General features: G+C 34.6%; 1 protein-coding gene and 1 long non-coding RNA gene across 8 annotated transcripts; one reads left to right on the top strand and one right to left on the bottom strand.

Annotated features, from left to right (window-relative positions):
* Nucleotides 1–3,085: 3,085 nt before the first annotated feature.
* On the bottom strand, nt 3,086–5,035 carry LOC131609537 (cytochrome P450 76T24-like). Its single transcript, XM_058881250.1, has 2 exons — nt 4,094–5,035; nt 3,086–3,842 (listed from the first exon to the last, which is right to left on the bottom strand). The coding sequence occupies exons 1-2, from the start codon at nt 5,000–5,002 to the stop codon at nt 3,234–3,236; spliced, it is 1,518 nt and encodes a 505-aa protein (XP_058737233.1). The 5' UTR covers nt 5,003–5,035; the 3' UTR covers nt 3,086–3,233.
* Nucleotides 5,036–5,286: 251 nt separating this feature from the next.
* On the top strand, nt 5,287–8,376 carry LOC131609539 (uncharacterized). 7 transcript variants are annotated; one of them, XR_009286252.1, is made up of 6 exons: nt 5,287–5,557; nt 5,652–5,709; nt 5,794–6,048; nt 6,138–6,424; nt 6,680–6,768; nt 6,859–8,364. It is a non-coding gene; the product is annotated as an uncharacterized LOC131609539 (long non-coding RNA). The 7 variants fall into 7 exon arrangements; XR_009286251.1 differs by having other exon boundaries at nt 5,630–5,709; nt 6,859–8,363; XR_009286249.1 differs by having other exon boundaries at nt 5,287–6,048; nt 6,138–6,213; nt 6,325–6,424; nt 6,859–8,376.
* The last annotated feature ends 15,304 nt before the right edge of the window (nt 8,377–23,680 follow it).

Consider the following 23,680-nt stretch of genomic DNA (forward strand, 5'->3'; position numbering starts at 1 on the left):
GCACTGGACAACGTGTCAAGCATCTGCGTGTAATTATCACCATGAGACAATGAGTAATTCAATTATCGAATACGGTGGAATAGGTACAAACCATGTGCAAAGACTGTGCGGTGCTACTAAATCAACATCATCACAGAGTACAATAATATTGACCTCATAAAACTATTTAAGTAAAATATATTTATGGTCTTCTAAATATATAAAATTTTTATTTTCTGTCAATTTCAAATTTGTAATTTTAGGATAATGCTAACATTTGATTTGACATAAGTACGGATGATAATAGCTATTTTGGACACATATACTACTCTCCTACTATTTATTTTATCTTAAATATGACATTTGTCTTCACCTCATATTAGTACGGATATTTGTAGATTTTAAAATATCTAAAAATATTTATAGACATTCATAAATATAATTATTTAAATAATTTTTTTTGAAAATTATACCTAACAAATTTTATTCGAAATAAAAATAATAATAATAATAATAATAATTTTATATTTAACAAAATAATGGTAATAGTTTTAAATTCAATAAATTAATATTTAGAAAGAATTAAATCTAACAAAGAATTCTTTAAAATTAAATATTAATTTTATCAAAATTTTACAATTACTTTTTTACTATATTTTTCAGCACAAACCATTCATTTGTGAGTTTTTTAATATGGGCCTTAAGTCACATTAACATGGCCCTAATTTGTATTAATGAAATCTAAGATGTTGATATTTTTTAAAATTTAAAATAAAATAAAAAATAATATCTTAATTATTATACTCATTTCATAGTAGTTTATAAGTTAAAAAAATCACATATTTTTTATTATAAATTATAAGCCGTAAACATTAAGTATTTACCGTTAAACAATTTGACAAAGTACACTAATTTAAATTTTAAGAGATTTTCTGAATAATAAGGTAGTCAAAGACATGTCTCATTTTATAAGACACCATAAAAATGGATAATAAATAGATAATCAAACAAATAGATAGTTGAAAGGACAAGTTGAATCTTGTTATATGTGAGATTATCAAACAAATTCTAGCGAGAGACAACTAACATCACATGTTATCAGCAGATCATCAACGGATTCATTGGAGAAGGTTGCAGAGGAAGTATGTATAATTAATTCTATTAATTTTGACAATTTAAAGAGTTTTAGGTGTCCTTTTATGAGCATATATTCAGTAAAGATCGGTCCAAATTTGATCCAAAATTAAAGAAGTGTGTCTTTTTCAGTTACACAAAACGTATGAAGGGATTCATATGTTGTTTTGATGAGCAGTTATTGCTGAAGCAGTCACTTGCAATAGATATATGTCAGATTTGAAGGAGAAACTTTCGGCAAATAGGTGATTTAGGTGGATGTTGATATTCCATCAATGAATAATATGTAGGTAGTGCTTGACCCACAAGAGGATTCATGCTATGATATTGAAATTGACCATAAACCTAAATTTTATGGTGGAGTACATAATTAAATTCTTGTACGAGACAGAGATCACCATTCAACCAAGCCCCAGAAAGATATGGGTATGAAGACTTGAGAGCCTATGCATTGTTACTAGTTTTGTAGGCCTTTTCACCTTTAGAGAAGATATATTTAGCCATGAGAAAGATAAGCGGATTATTGCAATGATGGAGGAGATGGAGTCTTTGAAGAGAAGTCAGACATAAGAACTTGTTCAACTTCTTAAGAGAAAAAGGGATAATCGGCTAAATGGGTGTTAAAGAGAAAACTAGCAGTAACATAAAAATAAGTGGAAACATTCAAAATTTGTCTTGTAAAAAATGGGTACTCACAACATAATAGGATTGACTACGATGAGATTTTCTTTTCGGACTTCAGACATACTTTTATCAGGGCAATGTTAGATTTGGTATCCAACTGTGACATGCATTAGAGCAGATGGATGTGATGACAATATTTTTTCATGGTTATCTAGATGAGAAAATTTACTAGTTTCTAAATTGAATAGGTCTTTGTATGGTTTAAAGTAGTGTCCAAGACAATGATACAACCACTTTAATTCATACATTTAGATTGACAACATAAGGTGTAAGTATAACTTTTATGTTTATGTTATGAGCCTTGATGATGGCTTTTTTATTTTCCTATTATTATATGTTGATTGCAGCTAATCATTTACATGGCGTAAATAAACCGAAAATTATGTTGAGAAAGGAGTTTAACATAAAAGACTTAGGTGTTGCTAAAAATATTCTTAGAATAGAAACTCAGAAGGATAAGAGTGCTAGAAAATTATGGCGCTCTCAAAAAAGCTATGTTGAAAAGGTACTACACAAGTTTGACATGAGTAATTTGAAGGTCGTGAGTACTCCATTCCAAATAACTTTAAGCACTCATTGGATCAGTGTCCAAAGATAAATGCAAAAGCTGAGTATATGTCTAAGGTTCCTTATGTTTGTGATGTTGGTTATTTAATGTATATTATGTTCTGAAATAGACCAGTTTTTACACAACGTGAAGTCAAGTTTGCAAGTTAATGTTCAAATCAGGAAATCATCATTAGAAAGTAGTCAAGTGAATTTTTAGATACTTGAATGATACAATAGATCATGGTATCATATTGAACAGTGAACAAGATGATCCTTCGGTTGTAATACGTGTTGATTCAAACTAAGATAGTGATATGGATGATAGAAAATCTACAACACGAAATGTATTTACTTAAACAGGAAGACATATTTGTTATAAAACATAGGTTCAATCCATAATGACTACGCGTACAATTGAAGCAGAGTACATGGCAATAAATAAAATTGTCAAAAAAAGTCTTATCTTATAAGATTGGTTAGAGAATTAGGTGTTGAGCAAGGTGAAGTTCGATTATATTGTTATAGTCAGAGTGTCATTTATTTGACAAACAATCAGGTGTAGTATGCCAAGAGCCCAAGACCAAGCATAACAGTTTGAGGTTTCACAAGATCAGAGAATTACTTGTATATGAATATATATTACCTAAAAAAGCTCATACTTCAAAAATACAGTTGATATGTTGATCAAGTTGATCATCAGTGACAAATTCCATAAGATTAAAGTTCCATATAAAAATCATGACTTCAAATTTTAGCTCACATTAACATTATAACAATTTTAGATGTCTCATCAAAAACATACAACAACAATTACAACTTAGAATCATGGTAGTGACACAAATTACAATTATTACATTCACATTTTTATTTCAAACAAACCCACCTAATCAAGCTGATGAAATAGCTTGAACTCGAAGAGATTGTACCCTCTTTAAAGTTAACCCAAATTTCTCATCCATATTCATCTCTTCAGGCATTACCATATCAGCTAAATTCCATTCAAAATTGTGTACAAGGGAAGCCACTATTAAATGCACAGTCCTATGAGCTAATGGCAATCCTGGACAAATTCTTTTCCCTGCTCCAAACGGTATAAGCTCAAAATTATTACCCTTGTAATTAATGTCACTTTCTACAAATCTTTCCGGCAAGAAGATATTTGAATTTTCCCAAATAGTTGAATCTCTTCCCATGGCCCATACATTAACTAATACTTGTGCATTTTTTGGCACATTGAAGCCTAATATGTTGACAATTTCGTCACATTTGTGGGGTAGCAATAATGGAATTGGTGGGTGCAAACGAAATGTTTCCTTCACTATTGCTTGTAAGAAGATTAACTTTGAAATATGTGACTCTTCAATTATTTCATCTTTATCAATTGTTTGACTTAACTCTTTCTTTGCTTTTATTAACTTTTCAGGATTTCGTAATAACTCTGCCATTATCCATTCAATTATGCTTGATGTTGTATCAATCCCAGCAACAAATAAATCCTATCATAATAGAATTTAAATTTTTATTAGAAATTAAAATGTAATAAATATTTTTTTTTATCACCACCGGTTTAGTCCGGTTTGGGGGATCTGCCATCAAATCGTTCCAGTCCCCTCGAGATCGTAGTTACGAGGATCAAACCGTAGTCTTCCTACCAAGTTCAGCGCCAATTACCACCGAACCAACTAACGATTGGTTAAAATATAATAAATATAATACGAAGTCAAAAGAACAACAAACTGAAACTTACCAGAAATAGATGCACCATCTCTTTGCGGCTCAATTCAGAAGAGGTTTCTTCAATATTGTTTTTGAGAAGTGAATCTAACACATCATTGCAAACATCATTTGAATCATCAATTTTGGAAGATGTTGAGGAAATTCTTTCTTCAATAATTTGATCAAAAATCTCACACAACTTCTTCATGTGATTTGTCATCCTTGAATAAAAACCTTGTGGATCTAAAGGACCAAGGATAGGAAAGAAATCTGAAACATTAGGGTTACCAGCTTCTTCCATGATACCCCAAATGATGTTCTTAAACTCTTGAGACTTTTCATCATGTGTGGAATGAGCCAAATCCATAGAGAACAAAGTGTTTGAAATTGAATTAAGCACAGTTGTAAAAACAGCCTCACCAATATCAAAAGCCTCACCTTTCTTGCTTTTTTCTTTCACATAATCCAGTAATTCTTGCAGTTTCTGTTGGCGGAGGATTTTTGTTGAGTCAAGCATTTGTGTGGAAAATACTTTTGTGGCACAAACTTTTCTTAGTTTCTTCCACAAAGCTAATGTTGGAAGCCACCCAACTGAGAATTTGTTATGATCTACTGCAAAAAGTGCATGAGGGACAGTTCTGTTGGAGAAGATATGGCTATTTTCATGCAAGACTTGTTTGGCTACTTGAGGGGATGAGATTACTATGGTTATTCTTGTTCCTAATTTTAGTGTCATGATTGGTCCATAGGTTTTAGAGAGTTTTGTGAGAGATTTGTGTGGGTTTTTGCCAAGTTCTAAGATGTTACCTATGATGGGAAGTGGGTATGGCCCTGGTGGAAGTTTAGTAGGATTTTGGGCTTGGTTTAATTTTCTAAGAATGAAGATAAGAATGGTTGCACTCATAAAAGTAATAAGTAGGAGAAGCGTTTGGTTCTCCATGGCTTATTGTTAATGTCTTTCCTTTTTGTGATATACACATGTATTTATAGTTAGGTGATATTTGTATTTTCTGTGATTTCAACATTTCTAGAGGATATGCTTTCGGATGGAAGATGGGCCCACTAGTTAGGCTAATGTTTCGTTTTTCTTATCATGACATGCAATTTTGGATACATCTACAATATAAGAAAGTTAGATGCTCTGGAAAAGACCTAACTGCCCCTTTGCTTTGTTAGAGAGCCACGTGGCTACCTCCTTTGCATTTCTTTGCTTCTTGCTTTTGCTATCTGTCTCTCACTCCTTTTCCTATCTATTTCTCCTTCTTTCTCTCATTTTTTTTATCTCTTTCTCTCTCTCTCTCTCTCACGTTTCTGTTTTTCTTCCCCCTCTTTCTCTTCTTCTTCATTCACTCTCTTCTCCCTTTTTCTCTTCATCCTCGAAACAAAAGGCTACAGTGGTGCGAACAGGGGAGAAGATGACGAAAGGCTAATCTGGCGACGATGTCGGATTCGTAACGAACATGTGGTGGTCGGCCACTGTTTATGCAATTTGAAGGTAATGTTTTATACCTTCACTCCATGTTGCTTTTGATATATTATGCTCTTCCTCTTCATCCTTTTTTTTCAGATCCAACACTTTTGTGGCTTAGGTTTTCTAGATCCAACACTTTCGTGGCTTAGGGTTTCCAGATCCAACACTTCCAAAACGTTCTCTCTCTTTCTCTGCCTCTCTCTTCCTCTTTCTTTTATCTCTCTTTCTCTGATATCGTTCTTCTGATGATTTCTGTGCAGATGAATATGATGTTGATGGCGATGTTGAACACGTTTGCTGATGATATCGATGATGTTGATTTTGAACCGCTGATGGTTGTTACTAAGGGTTACGGTCGAGAAATTGTTCGGGTTGTTGGTGACGCTCAAAGTCACAGCAAATTGGTGAGATCTTTCTTTGTTTTTCGTGTTTTGAGTTCTCTAATTTCTCTTCTTCTCTCAATATTTTCTTACGGTTGCTTTATATTTGCAGCTTAGAAATGGAACACTTACTGGGTATGTCAATGGGTAAAAGATGTTGATATTCAGTGGCACATTTATTGCTTGGATTTTTCTTATTTTTTCTGCACAATGATCTTATGCAGGCGATGACAATAAAGACATGCACCAGGGTATGTCAATGGGTAAAAGATGTTAAAAATGAAATATTTTTACTAAGAGGTAACCCCTTTTCATGGTGATTTTATTTCCAATCAAATAATGTAAAACATGTAAGAGAAAATTTATTTAATGGTTATTGATGAGGATTTCCTTGAAATCTGCGGAATGGAGGGTTCGTTTCCATCGGGATTTAAATGGGGATCTAGAAGAGAGGTTCTCGATTGGCCGACGTCGGTGTTATCAAAGCAGCATCTGCAGGGCAATAGAAGTGGTAAGCAATGATTCTTATTTCTAATCCGACAAGTCGTTTCCGTATGTTATGGTTTTATGGGATTCTATTAAATGATATTTGCTTTTGTCTGAAATATTAGCAATATAGATGTGGTCTGATACATTTGTGTGCCATTATTTGTAGTAGTAGAGAGGTGCATAATACTTGGGCCTTGTGAATAGTTCTAATAAGTCAATCCAAACAAATCCTTAATGTTCAAGTAAATTAATATTCTTTTTGGATTTCAAATTACAGTAAGGCATGCTCACTAGCTCATGAGATCTCAAATGGTAATGTTAATGAATTAACTGATCTTTCTCTGCAATCAATCGGTGGATGACAATGTACGTGCCCGCCAAATATGTTTTCTTTGTGATTCAAACATAATATTTAGATGATTTTCATCTTACTGTTACAATCTTTCTAATATTCAGATTCAGTCCTTTGTTTATGTCATGGGCAATGGAGAGAACCATTATGTTGCATATTTAGATGATACGTATGAAGACACAAGGGGGCTGAAAAGGTAAAACTAAGGTGGTTTCATCATAAATGTGCGGGACGCGAACGCTGACTCTTTGGTCCCGTACCAGAATGATGAGGTTGTCGTAGGGATGTATTTGGTGGCGACGTCGAGTTCTGCTTGAAGTTGTGGGGCTCTTAGACTTTGGTGCAAGGACCGATTTGTTATAGCAGCGGGTTTCTTGGATATTTTCCAAACTGGGTCCGATACAAGCTTCTAAATTCATTTTGAATTTCTGTTTGGATTTAATTTGTGCAGGGAGTTTCCTCTTGGAGCTGCGGATTCATTGTTTAGGTCTACGCGGTTTGATGTGAGTTTTCGAACCGGTTCGATTCAGTTGGGATGATGTGCAACTGTGTTTTTTTTGGCACATGGTCTGATTATGCTTAAATTATGCAGGCTTGGGTTTGATATGCTGCAAGTTCTTTTATTTATATGAATATGTTGTTTGAATGGGGTTAATTGTTTGGAAATTTTCTTGTGTAAGTGCTTATGGTGTACCAAGTGAAGCAAGGTTAGCATGATGCATGCCTCTGCTCAACGTTGCGGTTTCATACGTATGCGGGTTGTATGGTATATGCAAGGATTTTGTATAATAGTTATAGGTTATCATAGTTTTGTAGTTCTTGAAATGAGTAGCCTGTAGCTCACAGTCTGCCTTGAGTATGCATGTGGTAATGAATTATGGAACTTTATTTAGCTCTGAATTATATGTGAATGACTGGTATATATGCAAATTCAATGGTGAATGAAAACTGAAATTGGATGGCACGACTCAGTGGTTGTATGTGAATTTTGCTTGGTATTGGAGGCCTTAGCATAATGTTCATTAATATTCATGGTGGTTTACTGTACTAATGTGGGATAGTATATTTGTTTTGTGCAAATTAATTGATATGGCCTGTTGGATGTACATGGTGTGAACATGGTTTCAGTTTGCATCAGTTTGTATGGCAAGTAGCATAATTTATGCAAGTACGGTTTGCTTCGGATACTGAATATGTGTACTCTTTCTTATGTCGGGCTGATTTTGGTGAATTGAATCAAGGTACATATAGAGCTGAGGTTCTGTTATAATTGTTTTGTTAGTATGAGGTTCTGTTATAATTGTTTTGTTAGTATGAATTAAATGCATACAGTTAGATTTAAGAAATAAAGATATATTTTAATTATAAATTCTAAATATTAAATCTAGCAAAAAATGCATAAATATTTTTCTCAATGATTAAATGTCTTAAATCTTAATGATTATGTATTTCAATATTTTTACTGTAATATATAATTTAAGAACTAATTCATTTTCATTTCCAAGATAATTTGTGATTTTTCTTTTTTAAGATAGTTTGTTGTGACTGTGGTAGCTATTAGATTACCATTCAATTGCACCATACACAATCACTTAGACCACGTTAATAAAGTGATTGAATATCTTAAAATTTGTTTAAATATTTTAAATGATATTCAAATATGTTTTTAAGTGTGATTGATTATTTTAAATATGAGATAATTATTAAACAATTTATTGAATATTACTTTTTAAATAATGATTATTGATTTTAATTTAAAAATTATATTAAAAAAATGTATATCTAATATTAAAAAAAATGTACATCTGAAACGGGACATGAAGTTATTGATCAAAATATTGATTATTAACGGAACATGAAGTTACTGATCAATTTTTTTTTTAACGGGACATGAAGTTACTTATGTTGATTTTTTTCCCAAATAATGATTATTAGTTTAAATTAAAAATAATTTTATTAAAAAAATGTACATCTAATATTCAAAAACAATAAATGTACATGTGAAACGGGACATGAAAGTATTGATCAAAATATTGATTATTAACGGGACATGAAGTTGCTGATCAAAATTTCTTTTTAACGGGACATGAAGTTACTAAATGTTGATTATTTATTTCTTAAATAATGATTATTATTTTTAATTAAAAAATGTATTAAAAAATGTACATCTAATATTTAAAAAACAAAAATAAATGTGCATTTGAAATGAGACATGAAATTATTGATTAAAATATTGATTATTAACTGGACATAAAGTTACTGATCAAAATATTTTTTGATTAATTATACCTTCAATTATTATTTTTTCACGGGTACCAGACATTTTTTTTATATATTTAGATTATTATTTTTTCACGGGTACCAGACATTTTTCTATATATTCAATTATTATTTTTTCACGGAGACCAGACATATTTCTAAACATTCAATTATTATTTTTTCACTGGTACCAGACATTTTTCTATGCATTCAATTATTATTTTTTCACGGGTACGAGACATTTTTCTAAACATTCAATTATTATTTTTTTCACAACATTTTTTTATACATTCAATTATTATTTTTTCTCGGGAATCAGACATTTTTCAATATATTCAATTATTACTTTTTCACTGGTATCATACGTTTTTCTATACATTCAATTATTATTTTTTTCACAACATTTTTTTATACATTCAATTATTATTTTTTCTCGGGAATCAGACATTTTTCAATATATTCAATTATTACTTTTTCACTGGTATCATACGTTTTTCTATACATTCAATTATTATTTTTTAACAGGTATCAGACATTTTTCTATTAAAAAATATACATCTGAAACAAATGCGCGTCCCATACCAGAACCCGTGCAAACGCACGGGTTAGTTACTAGTTTTCTTCAACAATAATATTTTTTGTATTCATGAAGATCCTTAATGATTTCTTGCTTTTAATATTTATCAAGTGGAGAACTTACACAAGTAAGCTTTGATTTTTCACTTTCTTCTTCTAAGTTGTTTTCTTCAACTGGATCTTGAGCTTCCAATTTTCCTATTATATTAGATCAATATCATTCTTAAAACCAAAAGGAGAATCATCAAATATAAAATCGAATGGTTCATCAATTTTATATTAGAACTATTTTCTTAGAAGTACCAACTAGTTATATGAAGACCTCCAACAGTTAGTGCCTTCTTTGAAACTTCTTTGACAAATTGTCCTTATGGGATATTACAATGAGGAGTGTAAGTATTTTTTCACTCATAGACAAATACATTCTTGCATTTCTATGAGGATCATATCTCCTTGGATTCTGAATTTCAATAAAATATCCCCTGCATGAAAATTATTTCCTTCATTGTTAAATGCCTCTTTAGCACATCTATTCTCAAACAGCAATGCTATATTTACACTTAATTTACGACACCGTATTGCATACACCGTAACATTAATGCTTCATTTTTGTATGGCACAAGTCTCAAAGCATGTAAAAATAATAAAACATAAGAAAAAGTAGAATGTATAGTATATAAATACGGTGTTAATGTAAAAATGAGTGTAAATATATCATTTCTCATTCTCAAAATCTTTCTTTTTTAAAATCTTTCAAAATCCTTTACAAAAGCCTTACCGAAACAAAACTACATCTAAGAAACAACATGATTTTCTTTATTAAGTTACATTTTTTTCTGTGAAAATTTCAACCGAATTTATAGAGTCATGTTAACATGTGCCATAATGTTAATAATACTATAATTAAAAAAATTTAAGTATAATAAAATTATGTTTAAATTTTTAAAAAATTGAATACACGCATTTTAAAAGAATAATTCTAATTAAAATGTCATTTCTATATTTTATTCAAAGAATTTTCTACTAAATTCTCAATCATAACGTTGATACTTTCGTCTTCTACAAACACATCATCTATTAACACAGAATTTGAATTTAGATCAATAAAATTCACATTTACATGAAAAGGATCATTGTTAACCTTCATTGTCATTTTGACCGTGCCATAAAAAAATTTGAACTTCTTCAAAAGTTTTTTGGATTATATTATTGAAATGTGGTGAAGGTAACATGGTGAAGTTAACTTTCTAGTCCATCACAATTAAAATACATATTATAATAGGTTAGTAAGTTTTCTAATAATTTCTACAATTAGCCAATAGATTCAATAATTACATTTGCATTTTCTATAATTTACATAAACACCCCAAAAGTTTTAAAATTATTTATTTGTCTAAATGAGTATTATAAATATTTTTTTTACATTCATTCATTATTTTATCTATTCATAAATATGGTACTTTTTAATGAATAATCATGTTTTGTTGTTTTGGTTGATTCTTTTGTTGTGCATCTTAAAAGAGATAACTTACATTTATTTTTATTATTCATAAAGTTGCAAATTTTATTTTGCTGGACATCTGTTTAGATTGATAGATTGAGTTGACTTATTAATTAAATAGCAGTTACAACTTACAAGGGACTATTATCCTTACATTAGCATTTGGCTTTGCAAAAGAGAGTGATATATATATATATATATATATATATATATATATATATATATATATATATATATATATATATATATATATATATATATATATATATATATATATATATATATATATATATATATATATATATATATATATGATATTTGTATCAATTAACTATTATCCTTAAAGAGAGTTACAACTTACAAGGGACTATTATCCTTAAAATTTAAAAATTAACAGTTTTACAAAACTTGTTTGTATCAATTAACTATATACGTATGATATTTGAAAATTTTAATTAATGGAATTATAAATATAATTTGTGATAAATATTAGGTCACCCATAACAATATAAGTGTAAATAGTTGTTTCTTTACTAAGTGTAAATAGTTGTTTCTTTACACTACTTGAATAGTAGGTCACCCATAACAAATCTTAACCATTGAATTTGTTTATTATTAAATCTATGGTTATTTTAGTTGTCCTCCAAGATGGAGAAATAACTTAACTTCACCATATTATCCTTCACCTTGAAATGCATGCATTAATTAGAATGATGAGCAACAGTGTAGGAGTTTTATGACATTCACTCAAAAAGTCAAAATTTGATCATCTTTACTAAAATCAAAAGCATACTTTCTTCTATTAAAGTTTGAAAATTATTTGAGTACGTGGATTTAAAATTTGGACACTTATAAGGTGGTACGTGCTTTAATTCAACCAAATTGAAGTTTTGATAACTTAATTCATCAAAAAGTTCTTTTCTAGTCATTTTTTCCGAATGTCATAATTTAGATCTGTTGAAACTGCTATTTTTGACACTTCAGTTGGCGTAATCGATTACGCTGTTTGCTGTAACCGGTTACTGTAAGTGCCTAGCTTTTGAGGATTGGCTTTAAGTTTGGTAAAACTAATTTAGCAGCAATAGGTTAAATAGAATTATAACTTGTAAGAGAAAGCAGGTTGACGTTCTATTTAATGGAGAAACATGTTGTGTTGAAATGTTTCAACATCTGAAACAACATGTCGAAGAAGATGTTGTGACATCTTATTTGAGATGACAATTTGGATTCTGTTACAACAGAAACAGAATATTCCTAAAACATTGAATCCTATTTGGAGCCATATCTAAGGAGATCACAGAGAACATTTAGGAAACTAAATGTTGAAAGATTTTATAGGAGAATCTGTTGCAAAAGTGTAACAACTTATTGTTGTTACTTGGAGCATATTTTATGGAGACATTTGTGGAGAATATCTTGGAGCTTATATTGTGGAGCAATTTTAGCAACAGTTTGTTATGTCAGTATGTTACGATTTGAAGGCCCAAGTCCAGTTGGGAATATGTTATAAATAGAAGCTTTGTAACCTAAGTTTAGCACCAGTCGTAATTTTAATAATGTAGTTTTTAAGGGCTGAGTCTGTGTAGGTGAACCACCCGGATTGTGGGATGGTCATGGATTTGTGATCCTTGAAGCTTGTAGGCAAGAGGAGTATTGTTCTTGGAGGAAGCTTTGAAGTAACTCTAAGTTATGTTTGTCTGTGTGATTAGAATATTGGCAAAGGGTTGTTGATGCAGTGGTTGAGTTGTCAACTGCTAGACATCATTGCGATGATTGGGAGTGAGAGTGGTTTATCATATCTAGGAAGAACCTAGGTAGAAGGGTCATTGGGTAGTGATTAAGTGAGAAGTTGTAAACAGGGGAGTTTAGCTTTGAATTGATACTGCTAATAGTGGACTTCATCCCTGACTTGGTAGCCCCCTGAGTAGGTTGATTGAACCGAACTAGGTGAACAATTTTGTTGTGCTTTTATTGCTTTCCTGCACTATTATTTGTATTCCTACCTTGTCTGTTTTATAATGTCAGATCAAATGTCAAGAAATCTTTATATGACATCTGAATCTGCTGTAACCAGAATTTCAGTTACGAACCCGTAAAACAGAGTTACTGGTGCTGTTGTAGTAACGTAATCGGTTACGTTGTATGCCGTAACTGATTACACTGAAGCTGTGTTGTTTTTCTGTTTCTGTTTTGGCAGTTTTATTAGTTCCCAATCATTTTGTAATTGTACTATATAAGGAGCTCACTACTCATATTGTTGTTAATGCCAATTTGTCTACTCATCCTCAATTACTCTCTCTTTCACTCTCTTATTTTTCTCTCAAATTCTTTAATCTTCATCTTCTTCAACTCTTCATTTTCTCCATTGATAAACCTTAATTTTGATTCGTATGTTCCAACATTTGGCATCAAGAGCACTAGATCTGATCCGATTTTGCTGCAAAAATGAGTACCAGTGATCGAATCCCTTCCAATTTATCGATTCTTGATTCAAAGAATTATGATAAGTGGTCTAAGCAAATGAAAGTCTTGTTTGGATATCAAGAAGTTCTCGATATCGTCAACAATGGTGTCACACCACTTGGGGCTGAACCTATATATGCACATCAAGCCACCTTCAAGGAAGAGAAGAAGAAAGATTACAAAGCTCTCTTCTTGATACACTCTTGCGTCGATGGTGATAATTCCGAAAAGGTCGGTGATTGCGAGTCCGCGAAGCAAGCTTGGTTAATTCTGGAAAAAGCATATGATGGGGCTGCAAAGGCGAAGGTAGTGAGGTTACAAACTCACAAGAGGCAATTCGAGTTAACGCAAATGGAAGAGAAGGAAACGATCAACGATTATGCGACGCGCATTAAGCGTTTGGTGAATCAAATCAAGTCGTGTGGGAAACTATCCTAGAGCAGAATATTGTGTCAAAAATCTTACGTTCTTTAACGTCAAGATTCGACAATATTGTAGTGGCTATTGAAGAGTCGAAGGATCTTGCATCGTTGAGCAAGGATGAGCTTCAAAGTTCCTTAGAAGCACATGAACAAAGAATGGATGAGAGAGGAAGCGATAAGGCAAAGGCGGAGATAGCTTTGCAAGCTCGTTTCAATGAAAAGAGTAAAGGTTCAAAAGGGAAATGGCCTTCGAAAGGGAAGCAAGGCGGTGGTGATTCTCAAAATTCGAAGGGACAAAAGGGTGAGAGCAGAAACTCAAATGGTTATGGTGATCGGAGCAACGCGAAAGGTAGAAAACCAAGAGACATGAGCAAAATACAATGCTGGAAATGTAAGAAACTTGGACATTTTCAAGCAAAGTGTGGTGCTAAACAGTGGGAGTCTAAGGGGGATTAAGCCAAGGTTGCGAGGCAAGAGGTGGATGATGAAACCACACTCTTAATGATGATTACCAATGAGTTTGGTGGCATGATAGAGGTGCTGGACAACATCTGCAAGTCACGGGACAGCAGCTGTAGTAGTGCAGAAAATGCGACAGTTTTGGGCTCGGAACAAAATGTGATGATTTCGATTCGAGATGGAACCCAAGGCAGCAAGGAGTGGTACTTAGACTCCGGTTGTTCAACGCATATGATGGGAAGAAAAGATTGATTTGTGAAAATCAATCAAGTGGCGAAAAATAAAGTGAAGTTTGCGGACGATTCCACTCTCATGGCTGAAGGTGTCGATGATGTGTTAATCGAGAAAAAGAATGGTGGACATTCTATGATCAAGGATGTGCTATATATTCCAGGTATTAAGTGTAACCTTTTGAGAATTGGCCAATTGCTCGAAAAGGGTTACAACATACGGTTGGAAGATAAGATCTTGCGGGTTGTTGATGCTAGTGGTGTGTTAATCCTAAAGGCTCCTATGGCTACCAATAGGACTTTCAAAGTTGAGCTGAAAGTATTAGATCATAGGTGTTTAGCTACAGCTGCAAGTAGAGAGGATTGGTTATGGCACTATCGCCTCGGTCAATTGAACTTTCGTGATCTCAAAGCGTTGCAACAAGAAGGTATGGTTACCGGGCTGCCACATATTAACGTTCCAGCTGAGTTGTGTGAAGAATGTGTGAAAGGAAAGCAACACAAATGGATTTTTAGCAAGGATGCGGGTCATAGGACCAAAGCACATCTTGTGGTGGTATACTCCGATGTTTGTGGGCCTATGCAAGTAGACACATTCCGTGGCAATAGATATTTTGTCACGTTCATTGATGATTTTAGTAGGAAGTTGTGGACTTACATCATCAAGAGAAAGGATGAGGTGTTTGATGTATTCAAGAGGTTTAAGTCCATGGCAGAGAGGCAATGCGGTCACAAGTTGAAGACTCTCAAAACGGATGGTGGAGGTGAGTATACCTCGGTTGCGTTTGGGAAGTATTATGATGATGAAGGTATAATGCGTGAAGTTGTACCACCCTATAAGCCACAGCAAAATGGTATTACCGAGAGGAAAAATCGCTCAATTATGAACATGGTTCGAAGCATGTTAAGCGGTAAAAATCTACCGAAGGAACTATAGGGAGAAACGGTTTCTACAACCACGTACTTGTTGAATCAATGTTCTACAAAGAAGCTTGAGAAGCTTACATCGGAAGAGGTTTGGTGTGGATTCAAACTGAATATAAGTCATTTACGAATATTCGGTTCGGTGGCTTATAGACATGTGTCGGGTCAACTTAGAGAGAAGTTGGACGATAAGGGAGAGGAAATGACTTTCGTTGGATATCACTCTACAGGCGGTTACAAGCTGTTTGATGCGAGAAATTGAAATATTCTGATTAGTCGGGATGTTATTTTTGAAGAAATTAACAGCAGCAGTCACAACGTAACTTGTTACGGCCAGCCAGTACAAACTGGCGTAACCGGTTACGGACAGGAAAAATATAATATGAATTCTGCACAGAACAGCATAACCGGTTACGGCCATCCAGTACAAACTGGCGTAACCGGTCACGAGAAGAGCAGAATCTCAACAGCACTGTTTTTTGATGATCCAGTCAGTCCCGAAACAGTTCCGCAACCCCCGAATGATGTTTAAACTGAGGAAAATCGTAGAAGATCAACAAGGCAAAGGATGTTTCCTTTGAGACTCCAAGAATGCGAGAGATTCCAAGATAACGAAGTCAATAATTAAGGTGATTTCGTCCATTTTGTGCTTATGGCCGAATTCGAACCGGTGAACACGGAGGAGGCTCTAAGCGATCCAAAGTGGATTTGTGCAATGAAAGAGGAGCTGGAATCAATTGAGAAGAATGTTACTTGGGAGTTGGTTGATCTACCTCATGGTAAGAAGCCTATTGGTGTGCGTTGGGTCTATAAAGTGAAAGCAAACCCGAAAGGCGAGATAATCAAGTATAAGGCTCGATTGGTAGCGAAAGGGTTTTTGCAGCGTGAAGGAATAGACTTTGAGGAGGTTTTTGCACCTGTGGCTAGGCTTGAGACCATCCGGTTGGTTGTTAGTATTGCAAACAACAATAATTGGAGCATTTATCAAATGGATGTCAAATCTGCATTTTTGAATGGTCCACTTGATGAGGAAGTTTATGTTGGGCAGCCCCCCGGATTTGTAGTGAAGCATCAAGAGATGAGATAATACAAGTTGCATAAAGCCTTGTATGGTTTGAAACAAGCTCCAAGAGATTGGAACAAACGCATAGATGGATTTCTTGTCGATATTGATTTCAAATGGTGTGTGTCCGAACATGGCGTGTATGAGAGATTGAATGTTAAGGATGGTGTGATAATTCTTTTCCTATATGTGGATGATCTCCTGATTACCGGTAGCTGTAAGGAGAGTGTCTCAAGGTTCAAGAAGGAACTCATGAGTGAGTTGAGATGACGGACCTTGGGATCATGAGATACTTCCTTGGCATAGAGTTCCAAAGGTCGAAAATGGGACTGCTCATGCACCAAAGGAGGTATGCACTTGAAATCTTGAAGAGGTGTGAAATAGAGCATTGTAATGTTGGCATTAAACCATGTGAGGCAAGGCTACAGCTGTCCAAGAGTGAGGATGAGAAAGATGTTAATCCAACTTAACATCGAAGATTGATTGGATCATTGCGGTATTTATGTAATACGCTACCAGACTTGGCATTTAGTGTCGGTATTGTGAGTAGATTCATGGAGAGACCTAAGGTATCTCATATGGTAGCTGTCAAGAGGATCCTTAGATATGTTAAAGGAACTCTTGGTTGCGGAATTCTCTTTCCGGCATTGGATACGGGTCGAAAGTGTGATTTACTTGGTTTCACCAATTCCAATTGGTGTGGTCATAAAGATGATAGAAAGTCAACGGATGGATACATCTTTATGCTTGGTAGGACACCAATATCTTGGTGTTCGAAAAAGGAACAGGTGGTAGCACTCTCATCTTGTGAGGCCGAGTATATTGCGGCGTCGTTGTGTGCTTGCCAAGCCATGTGGCTTATGAATCTATTGAAGGAGCTTAATAGTAGTGAGGGTGGGGATATTACTCTCCTTGTTGATAATGTTTCTGCGATTAAACTTGCGAAGAATCTGATTGCACACGGAAGAAGCAAGCATATAGAGATGCGGTTTCATTATTTGAGGGAGTTAGTGAGCAATGGAAAGTTATGCTTGGGATATTGTCGAAGCGAATATCAAGTGGCTGATTTGTTGACCAAGGGGGTGACAAATGAAGTGTTCAAGAGGCTGAAGATGAAGCTGAGCATGCTTGACTTGGACCAATTGAAGTGAGGTGGTATGTTGAAACTACTGTTTTTGACACTTCAGTTGGCGTAACCGGTTACGATCCCGTGAAACAGAGTTACTGGTGCTGTTGTAGTAGCGTAATCGGTTACGCTGTATGCCGTAACCGGTTACACTGAAGCTGTGTTGTTTTTCTGTTTCTGTTTTTGCAATTTTATTAGTTTCCAATCATTTTGTAATTGTACTATATAAGGAGCTCACTACTCCTATTGTTGTTAATGCCAATTTGTCTACTCATCCTCAATTACTCTCTCTCTCTCTTTCTCTCTCTCTCTCTCTCTCTCTCTCTCTCTCTCTCTCTCTTATTTTCTCTCAAATTCTTTAATCTTCATCTTCTTTAATTCTTCATTTTCTCCATTGATAAACCTTAATTTGATTTGTATGTTCCAACAAGATGCACTATAGCCATTTGTACTGATTCATATTTTAGAATCATAGTCATGCATCTAGCTTTCATTTTCTTAAATATACTTATATAAATATCAATTGATTCATTACCTTTATATTTTAGCCAAATCTATGACATTAACTTTGGGTTCTCTTCTAAACAAGGAAAAAGATTTATGAATATTCACAATTTAAAATTGAACTTGGTGGTAAAGTTAATCGATCCACAGTCCTCCGACCTTCTCTAATCTTTTCCAAAACACCACTCATAAGGTTCAACATACCCAGTTTTACACTATGCGACGTAACTACACAAACAAAACTCAAATCTCTGAATTCTTCAATCAAAATCAGCTCTCTTGCCATCAAGGTCTACATATGCGATGTATTTTAACTCAAGGCATTATCTACGACATTGGCTTTACCAGAATCATAATTCAAACCAAAATCATAATCCTTCAACAACTCAAGCCACCTTCTTTGTCTCATATTTAACTCATTTTGATCGAACAGGTACTTCAATCTCTTATGATCACTGAACACTTCAAATCTAGAGCCAAATAGATAACGTCTCCAAATTTTTAGTGCAAACAAAATAGCAGTCAACTCTAAATCATGCGTAGGATAATTATTTTCATGAACTTTAAGTTGCCTCAAGCATAAGCCATAACTTGTCCATTCTGCATAAACTCACCACCTAAACCCATCTTAGAAGCATCACAATACACGAAAAAAGATTCAGTTGGACTCGGCAAAACCAACATTAAAGCTGAAGTCAACCTCCTCTTAAGTTCTTGGAACTCTCTTCACACTTCACATCCCAACACATAAGCATGACCCTTCCTAGTTAGCTGAGTTAACGGCAATTCCAACTTAGAAAAGCCCTAAATGAATCTATGATAATAACCAGCTAATTAAAGAAAACTTGGGATCTCAGTGACAGTCTTCAGAGTCTCCCACAGAAACACAACCTCAACCTTCGACGGAACAACACCAATACCTCCACTAGACAACTTAGCATACAATTTCTTCTTTTGGAACGGCTTCAACACAACTCTCTGATGCTCAACATGTTATTCATTTGTCTTTGAATAAATCAAAATATCATCAATAGACACCACCACCACAAACTTATCCTAATACAGATGAAAAATATTATTCATGTACTCCATGAACACACCAGGAGTGTTAGACACACCGAACAACATCAATGAATACTCGTAATGATCGTACCTCATTCTAAATGTAGTCTTTGGAATATCTCCAATTTTCACATGAATTTGATGATACCGAGACACAAACGGATCTTCCTCTTCCATGAACTCTTGAAACATCAATCTCTTGGTGTAACATTTGATATGAACACGGTTGAACTCCAATCAGTTCATTCCAAAGATAACATCAAGTTTATTCAACTTCTCGCTTTGGAGGGAAGTTGCAAATATCCCAAGGAAATATCCATGCAAAAAGGAGAACTAAATACTCATAGACAAACATCAAGTTCAAATGCAACATGGATATTGGAACACGTTGGAGGTCCCAGATTCGGTGGTCGGAGAAGGCTGCATGTTGGCCAGCCGGCTACTAGGACCTCTCTTGGTCACCTTGGCCTTACTCTGAGCATGCATACGGATCCTATCTTGACGGGTGGCCATTGATCCTACAAAAGCAGACGAGCAAAAAGTTAGTCAATAAAATAGAAAACGGTCAGCTAAACACTTAAACGGAAAATAAAGATAATACAAAGCATGTACCCATAAGGGCCATGGCATCCTGTGAAGGATAGAAAAACACTTAGAAAGGGAGGATTGAATAAGTGTGACTTCAACAACTTGGAAGATAAAAACAATGAACACAATTATTTTTATCCTGGTTCGTTGTTAACGAAACTACTCCAGTCCACCCCCTTAGAGTGATTTACCTCAGCTGAGGATTTAATCCATTAATCCAACTGATTACAATGGTTATCCACTTAGAAACCTTCTAAGTCTTCTAGAGTATACATATCACAACTTGATCACTCTAGGAATTCTTCACTTAGAAACCTTCTAAGTCTTCTAGAGTCTACAGATCACAACTTGATCACTCTAGGAACCTTTTACAAACAATGTAAAATAATGTTTACAAGAGTATAGATTGCTTCTAATAAAGCTGTAATCACAACAGTGATATTTCTCTTAAGTTCTAAGCTTAACACTCACTAAATATTACAAGAGTTTGTGAGGTTGAAGATGAAGTTCGTGAGTTTTGATTTTGACAGCGTTTCAGTATTTTGCACAAGTGTTCTACTTTGCTTCTGATCAGAACTTCTATTTATAGGCGCTGAGAGGAAATGACCGTTGGGAGCATTTAATGCTTTGTGTGACTAGTACAACGCTGCATTTAAAGTTTCACACTTTTGTCAACTACCTCGAGCCGTGCTTTTCCTGCTTTTACTGATTTTTCCTTTTGTAGCTTCTAACGTTCCTTTTGTTAGTCAGAGATTAGACGTTTCATCCTTTCATCTTGTACTATATTCTGGACTCAGATTTTTTATATAACAACGTTTGAATATCAGAGTCAATAGCATTGGTGTAGAGCATCTTCTTGTCTTCTGACTTTGAAGAGCTTGAGCGTGATACCATCAGAACTTCAGAGCTTCTGCTTCTGACTTCATTCTTCTGATGCTTTCAGTTCATGTTCTGATTCTGCTTGACCATCTTCTGATGTCTTACCAGAGCATGTTCTGATGAAGCCATCCAGAACCTTCTGAGTCAGTTGCTTTTGAGCGCTGATTTGTGCATACTCTTTATATATTTCCTGAAATGGAAAATGCAAAGGGTTAGAGTACCACATTATCTTATACAAAATTCATATATAATGTTATCATCAAAACACAGAATATTGATCAGAACAAATCTTGTTCTAACAATCTCCCCCTTTTTGATGATGACAAAAACATATATAATTGATATGAATTTGTATCCAGAATATCAGATGAACAAAGACAATTACACAGTTATAGCGTAAGCATATAATCAGAGTGTGTGAATATGTCTTCCCCTGAGATTAACAATCTCTTCCTGAAATTAATACTAGAAGAATTTATAAATAAAAGACTTCCCTGAGTATTTTTCCATTTCAATTGAGACTTTCACGTAGAATAGAACTTCAGAACATTCAGAGCTTCTCATCAGAGCTTTCATTGGACAGCTGCAGAGCTTTGAATTTCCCTTTGTAATCAATTGTATCAGAGCATACTTGATTGTATCAGAGCATTCTTCTTGCTTCTGATCTTGAAGCTTTAGAGCACTAAGCTTGCTTCAATTCACTAAGAGCATGCTTCTTCTTAGAATTGCTTTTCCCATGTATTTGGTTCTCATGTTGAGCTTTGTTTCAAAATATCATATTCCTGCAAAACTATCAGAGACAGAAAAACTTGCAAATAATGTTGGGAATGTTGAGACTTAATCCCAGCAACTCATATAATAAATCAATTCAATTATCATATTTCTCCCCCTTTTTGTCAAAACATCAAAAAGCATAAAGGTTCAGATGAACAAAACACACAGAGTGAAGAAAGACAAAGATAATTTTTCATTGATAATTATCAGAAGATACAAAAACATATGCAATTCAAGCAGATGCAAACAACAAAGAAAACAAACTAAGACACAAAGACAGACTACGACTGGCTAAGCTTAGAAGCTAAAACGGCCAGAAGGTTCTTAATCTCAGCAGTGTCTTCAACTTGCTTTTGAGTAGCCTCCTTCTGATCCTTCATTAAGGATCTGAACTCAGCATGAGTATCCTTGTGCTTGTCTAGACGAGTAGCCAAACTTGCTTGATTCTGTTGAAGCTTGTCCAAAGTGTTCATCAGAACAGAGACAGAAGGTCCAGCAGAAGCAGCATTAAAGTTGTTGTCCATAGCAGGAGGATTTGCAGCATCAGCTTCAACGATTAAGAACATCTCCCTGATTTTCCTCAACAGGAATTTTTGTAGCAGGATGTTCTAGGCCTTCAAGAATTGCAGCTAGATTCTCTGGAGGTGTTGGAGCAATAGGTTCTGGAGGGTATTCTACTTATGGATATACCATATTTGGTGCTTTATCAGTGGGGTTCTCCCTTAACCAGTTGAATAAGAACTAAAAGTCTCCAGTCAGAACCTTGTAGGGATGTGGCGTCCACACAACCATTGCCAGAGGATTTTCTTCTTCTGCAAGCTCATCTACAAACTCCTTCTCTTCAAGAGGCTTCCAGCTGGTGATGGGATGGTAGTATCTTCCATCATCATACTCCAGAAGGTATCCAGAAGGTCCAGGAGCAGCAGCTAAGCACTCTTTCTAAAGATTCAAAAAGTCAGATTGAATCTCCCTACCAACAGTTGTCCAGAGCTTGCCAGCAGCAACATGATCCAGTTTGGCATCATGTGCAACCTTTAGAGCATCTAAACCTGTTCTAACCTTAATGTTAATAATTCAAAAAGTGTATCAACAGAAGGTCTAGGAGGTGATATTCTGGGAGGAGGGTTTGGTATTTGGATATGGAGTGAAGAGATTGGCTTATCTGGGTAACAGAGGGCATATGATTGGGGAACTCTATCCAAAACAAATTCAGTTTCAGAAGAGGGTGGTTGAGAGGATTCAGCTACATGGTCTGAGTCTAGAACCACAACAACAGGGTCAGAAGTTGGTTTAGGTTTACAAGATTTGTTCATGGGGCGGGTGAAAGAATTAGAATCAGAGGGTTCAGGAGATGAAGGTGTGAAAGGGCAGAGCACAGCAGTGTCTACAAGAGTGTAGTTGAGATGTGGAGGAGGTTGAGAAGTGGATATGTTTGCATGAGGAGGAATGATGGTGTTAAGGGGTGTGGCTTCGAAGATAGGTTCAGAAACTGGGGGTTCAGAATCAAGAATAGGCGCAGTTACTTTAGACTTGGGTGAAGGAGGAGGGGTGAGAACTTTGGTGGTTGAAGGAGATTTAGCAGGGGCTTTTTCTGGTTGAATTTCTGGGTTAGCTTCTAATGATACATTCTTTGAATTAAAAACAAAATCAGAATCTAGTTCAGAAATTATAATACCTGGACCTCGTTGCTTCTTCTTAGCAGGTCCTTCTCCAACTGTCTTCCTCTTCTTCTCCTTCTGTATCACTACCTTCTGCTTTCCTTTTAAATCTTCCTTCTCCTTTTCAACTTCCTTCTTCTTTTCTTTTTCAACTACGTTCTTCTCCAACTTCTTTTCTTCTCTCTTTTCCTCTTCTTTCTTCTTCTTATCTTTCTTCTTTTTCTTCTCTTCTTCTTTCTTATCATCCTTCTTGTGCTTCTTCTTTTCTACTTCTTTTTCTTCCTTCTGTTCATCAGTTTTTGTATCATTCCTTTTCTCTTCACTAATTGTTGGAAGATCTAACCTTCTCTTTGTTCTCCTTTCTTGATCTGGCACAATTTCTGGAACTCCATCCTTAGTAGTGAGAGCTTTCTGCTTGCTTATCCAAATAGGCTCACA

This window comes from Vicia villosa, linkage group LG6 (genome assembly GCF_029867415.1).
Source record: "Vicia villosa cultivar HV-30 ecotype Madison, WI linkage group LG6, Vvil1.0, whole genome shotgun sequence".
In the NCBI taxonomy this organism is placed as follows: domain Eukaryota; kingdom Viridiplantae; phylum Streptophyta; class Magnoliopsida; order Fabales; family Fabaceae; genus Vicia; species Vicia villosa.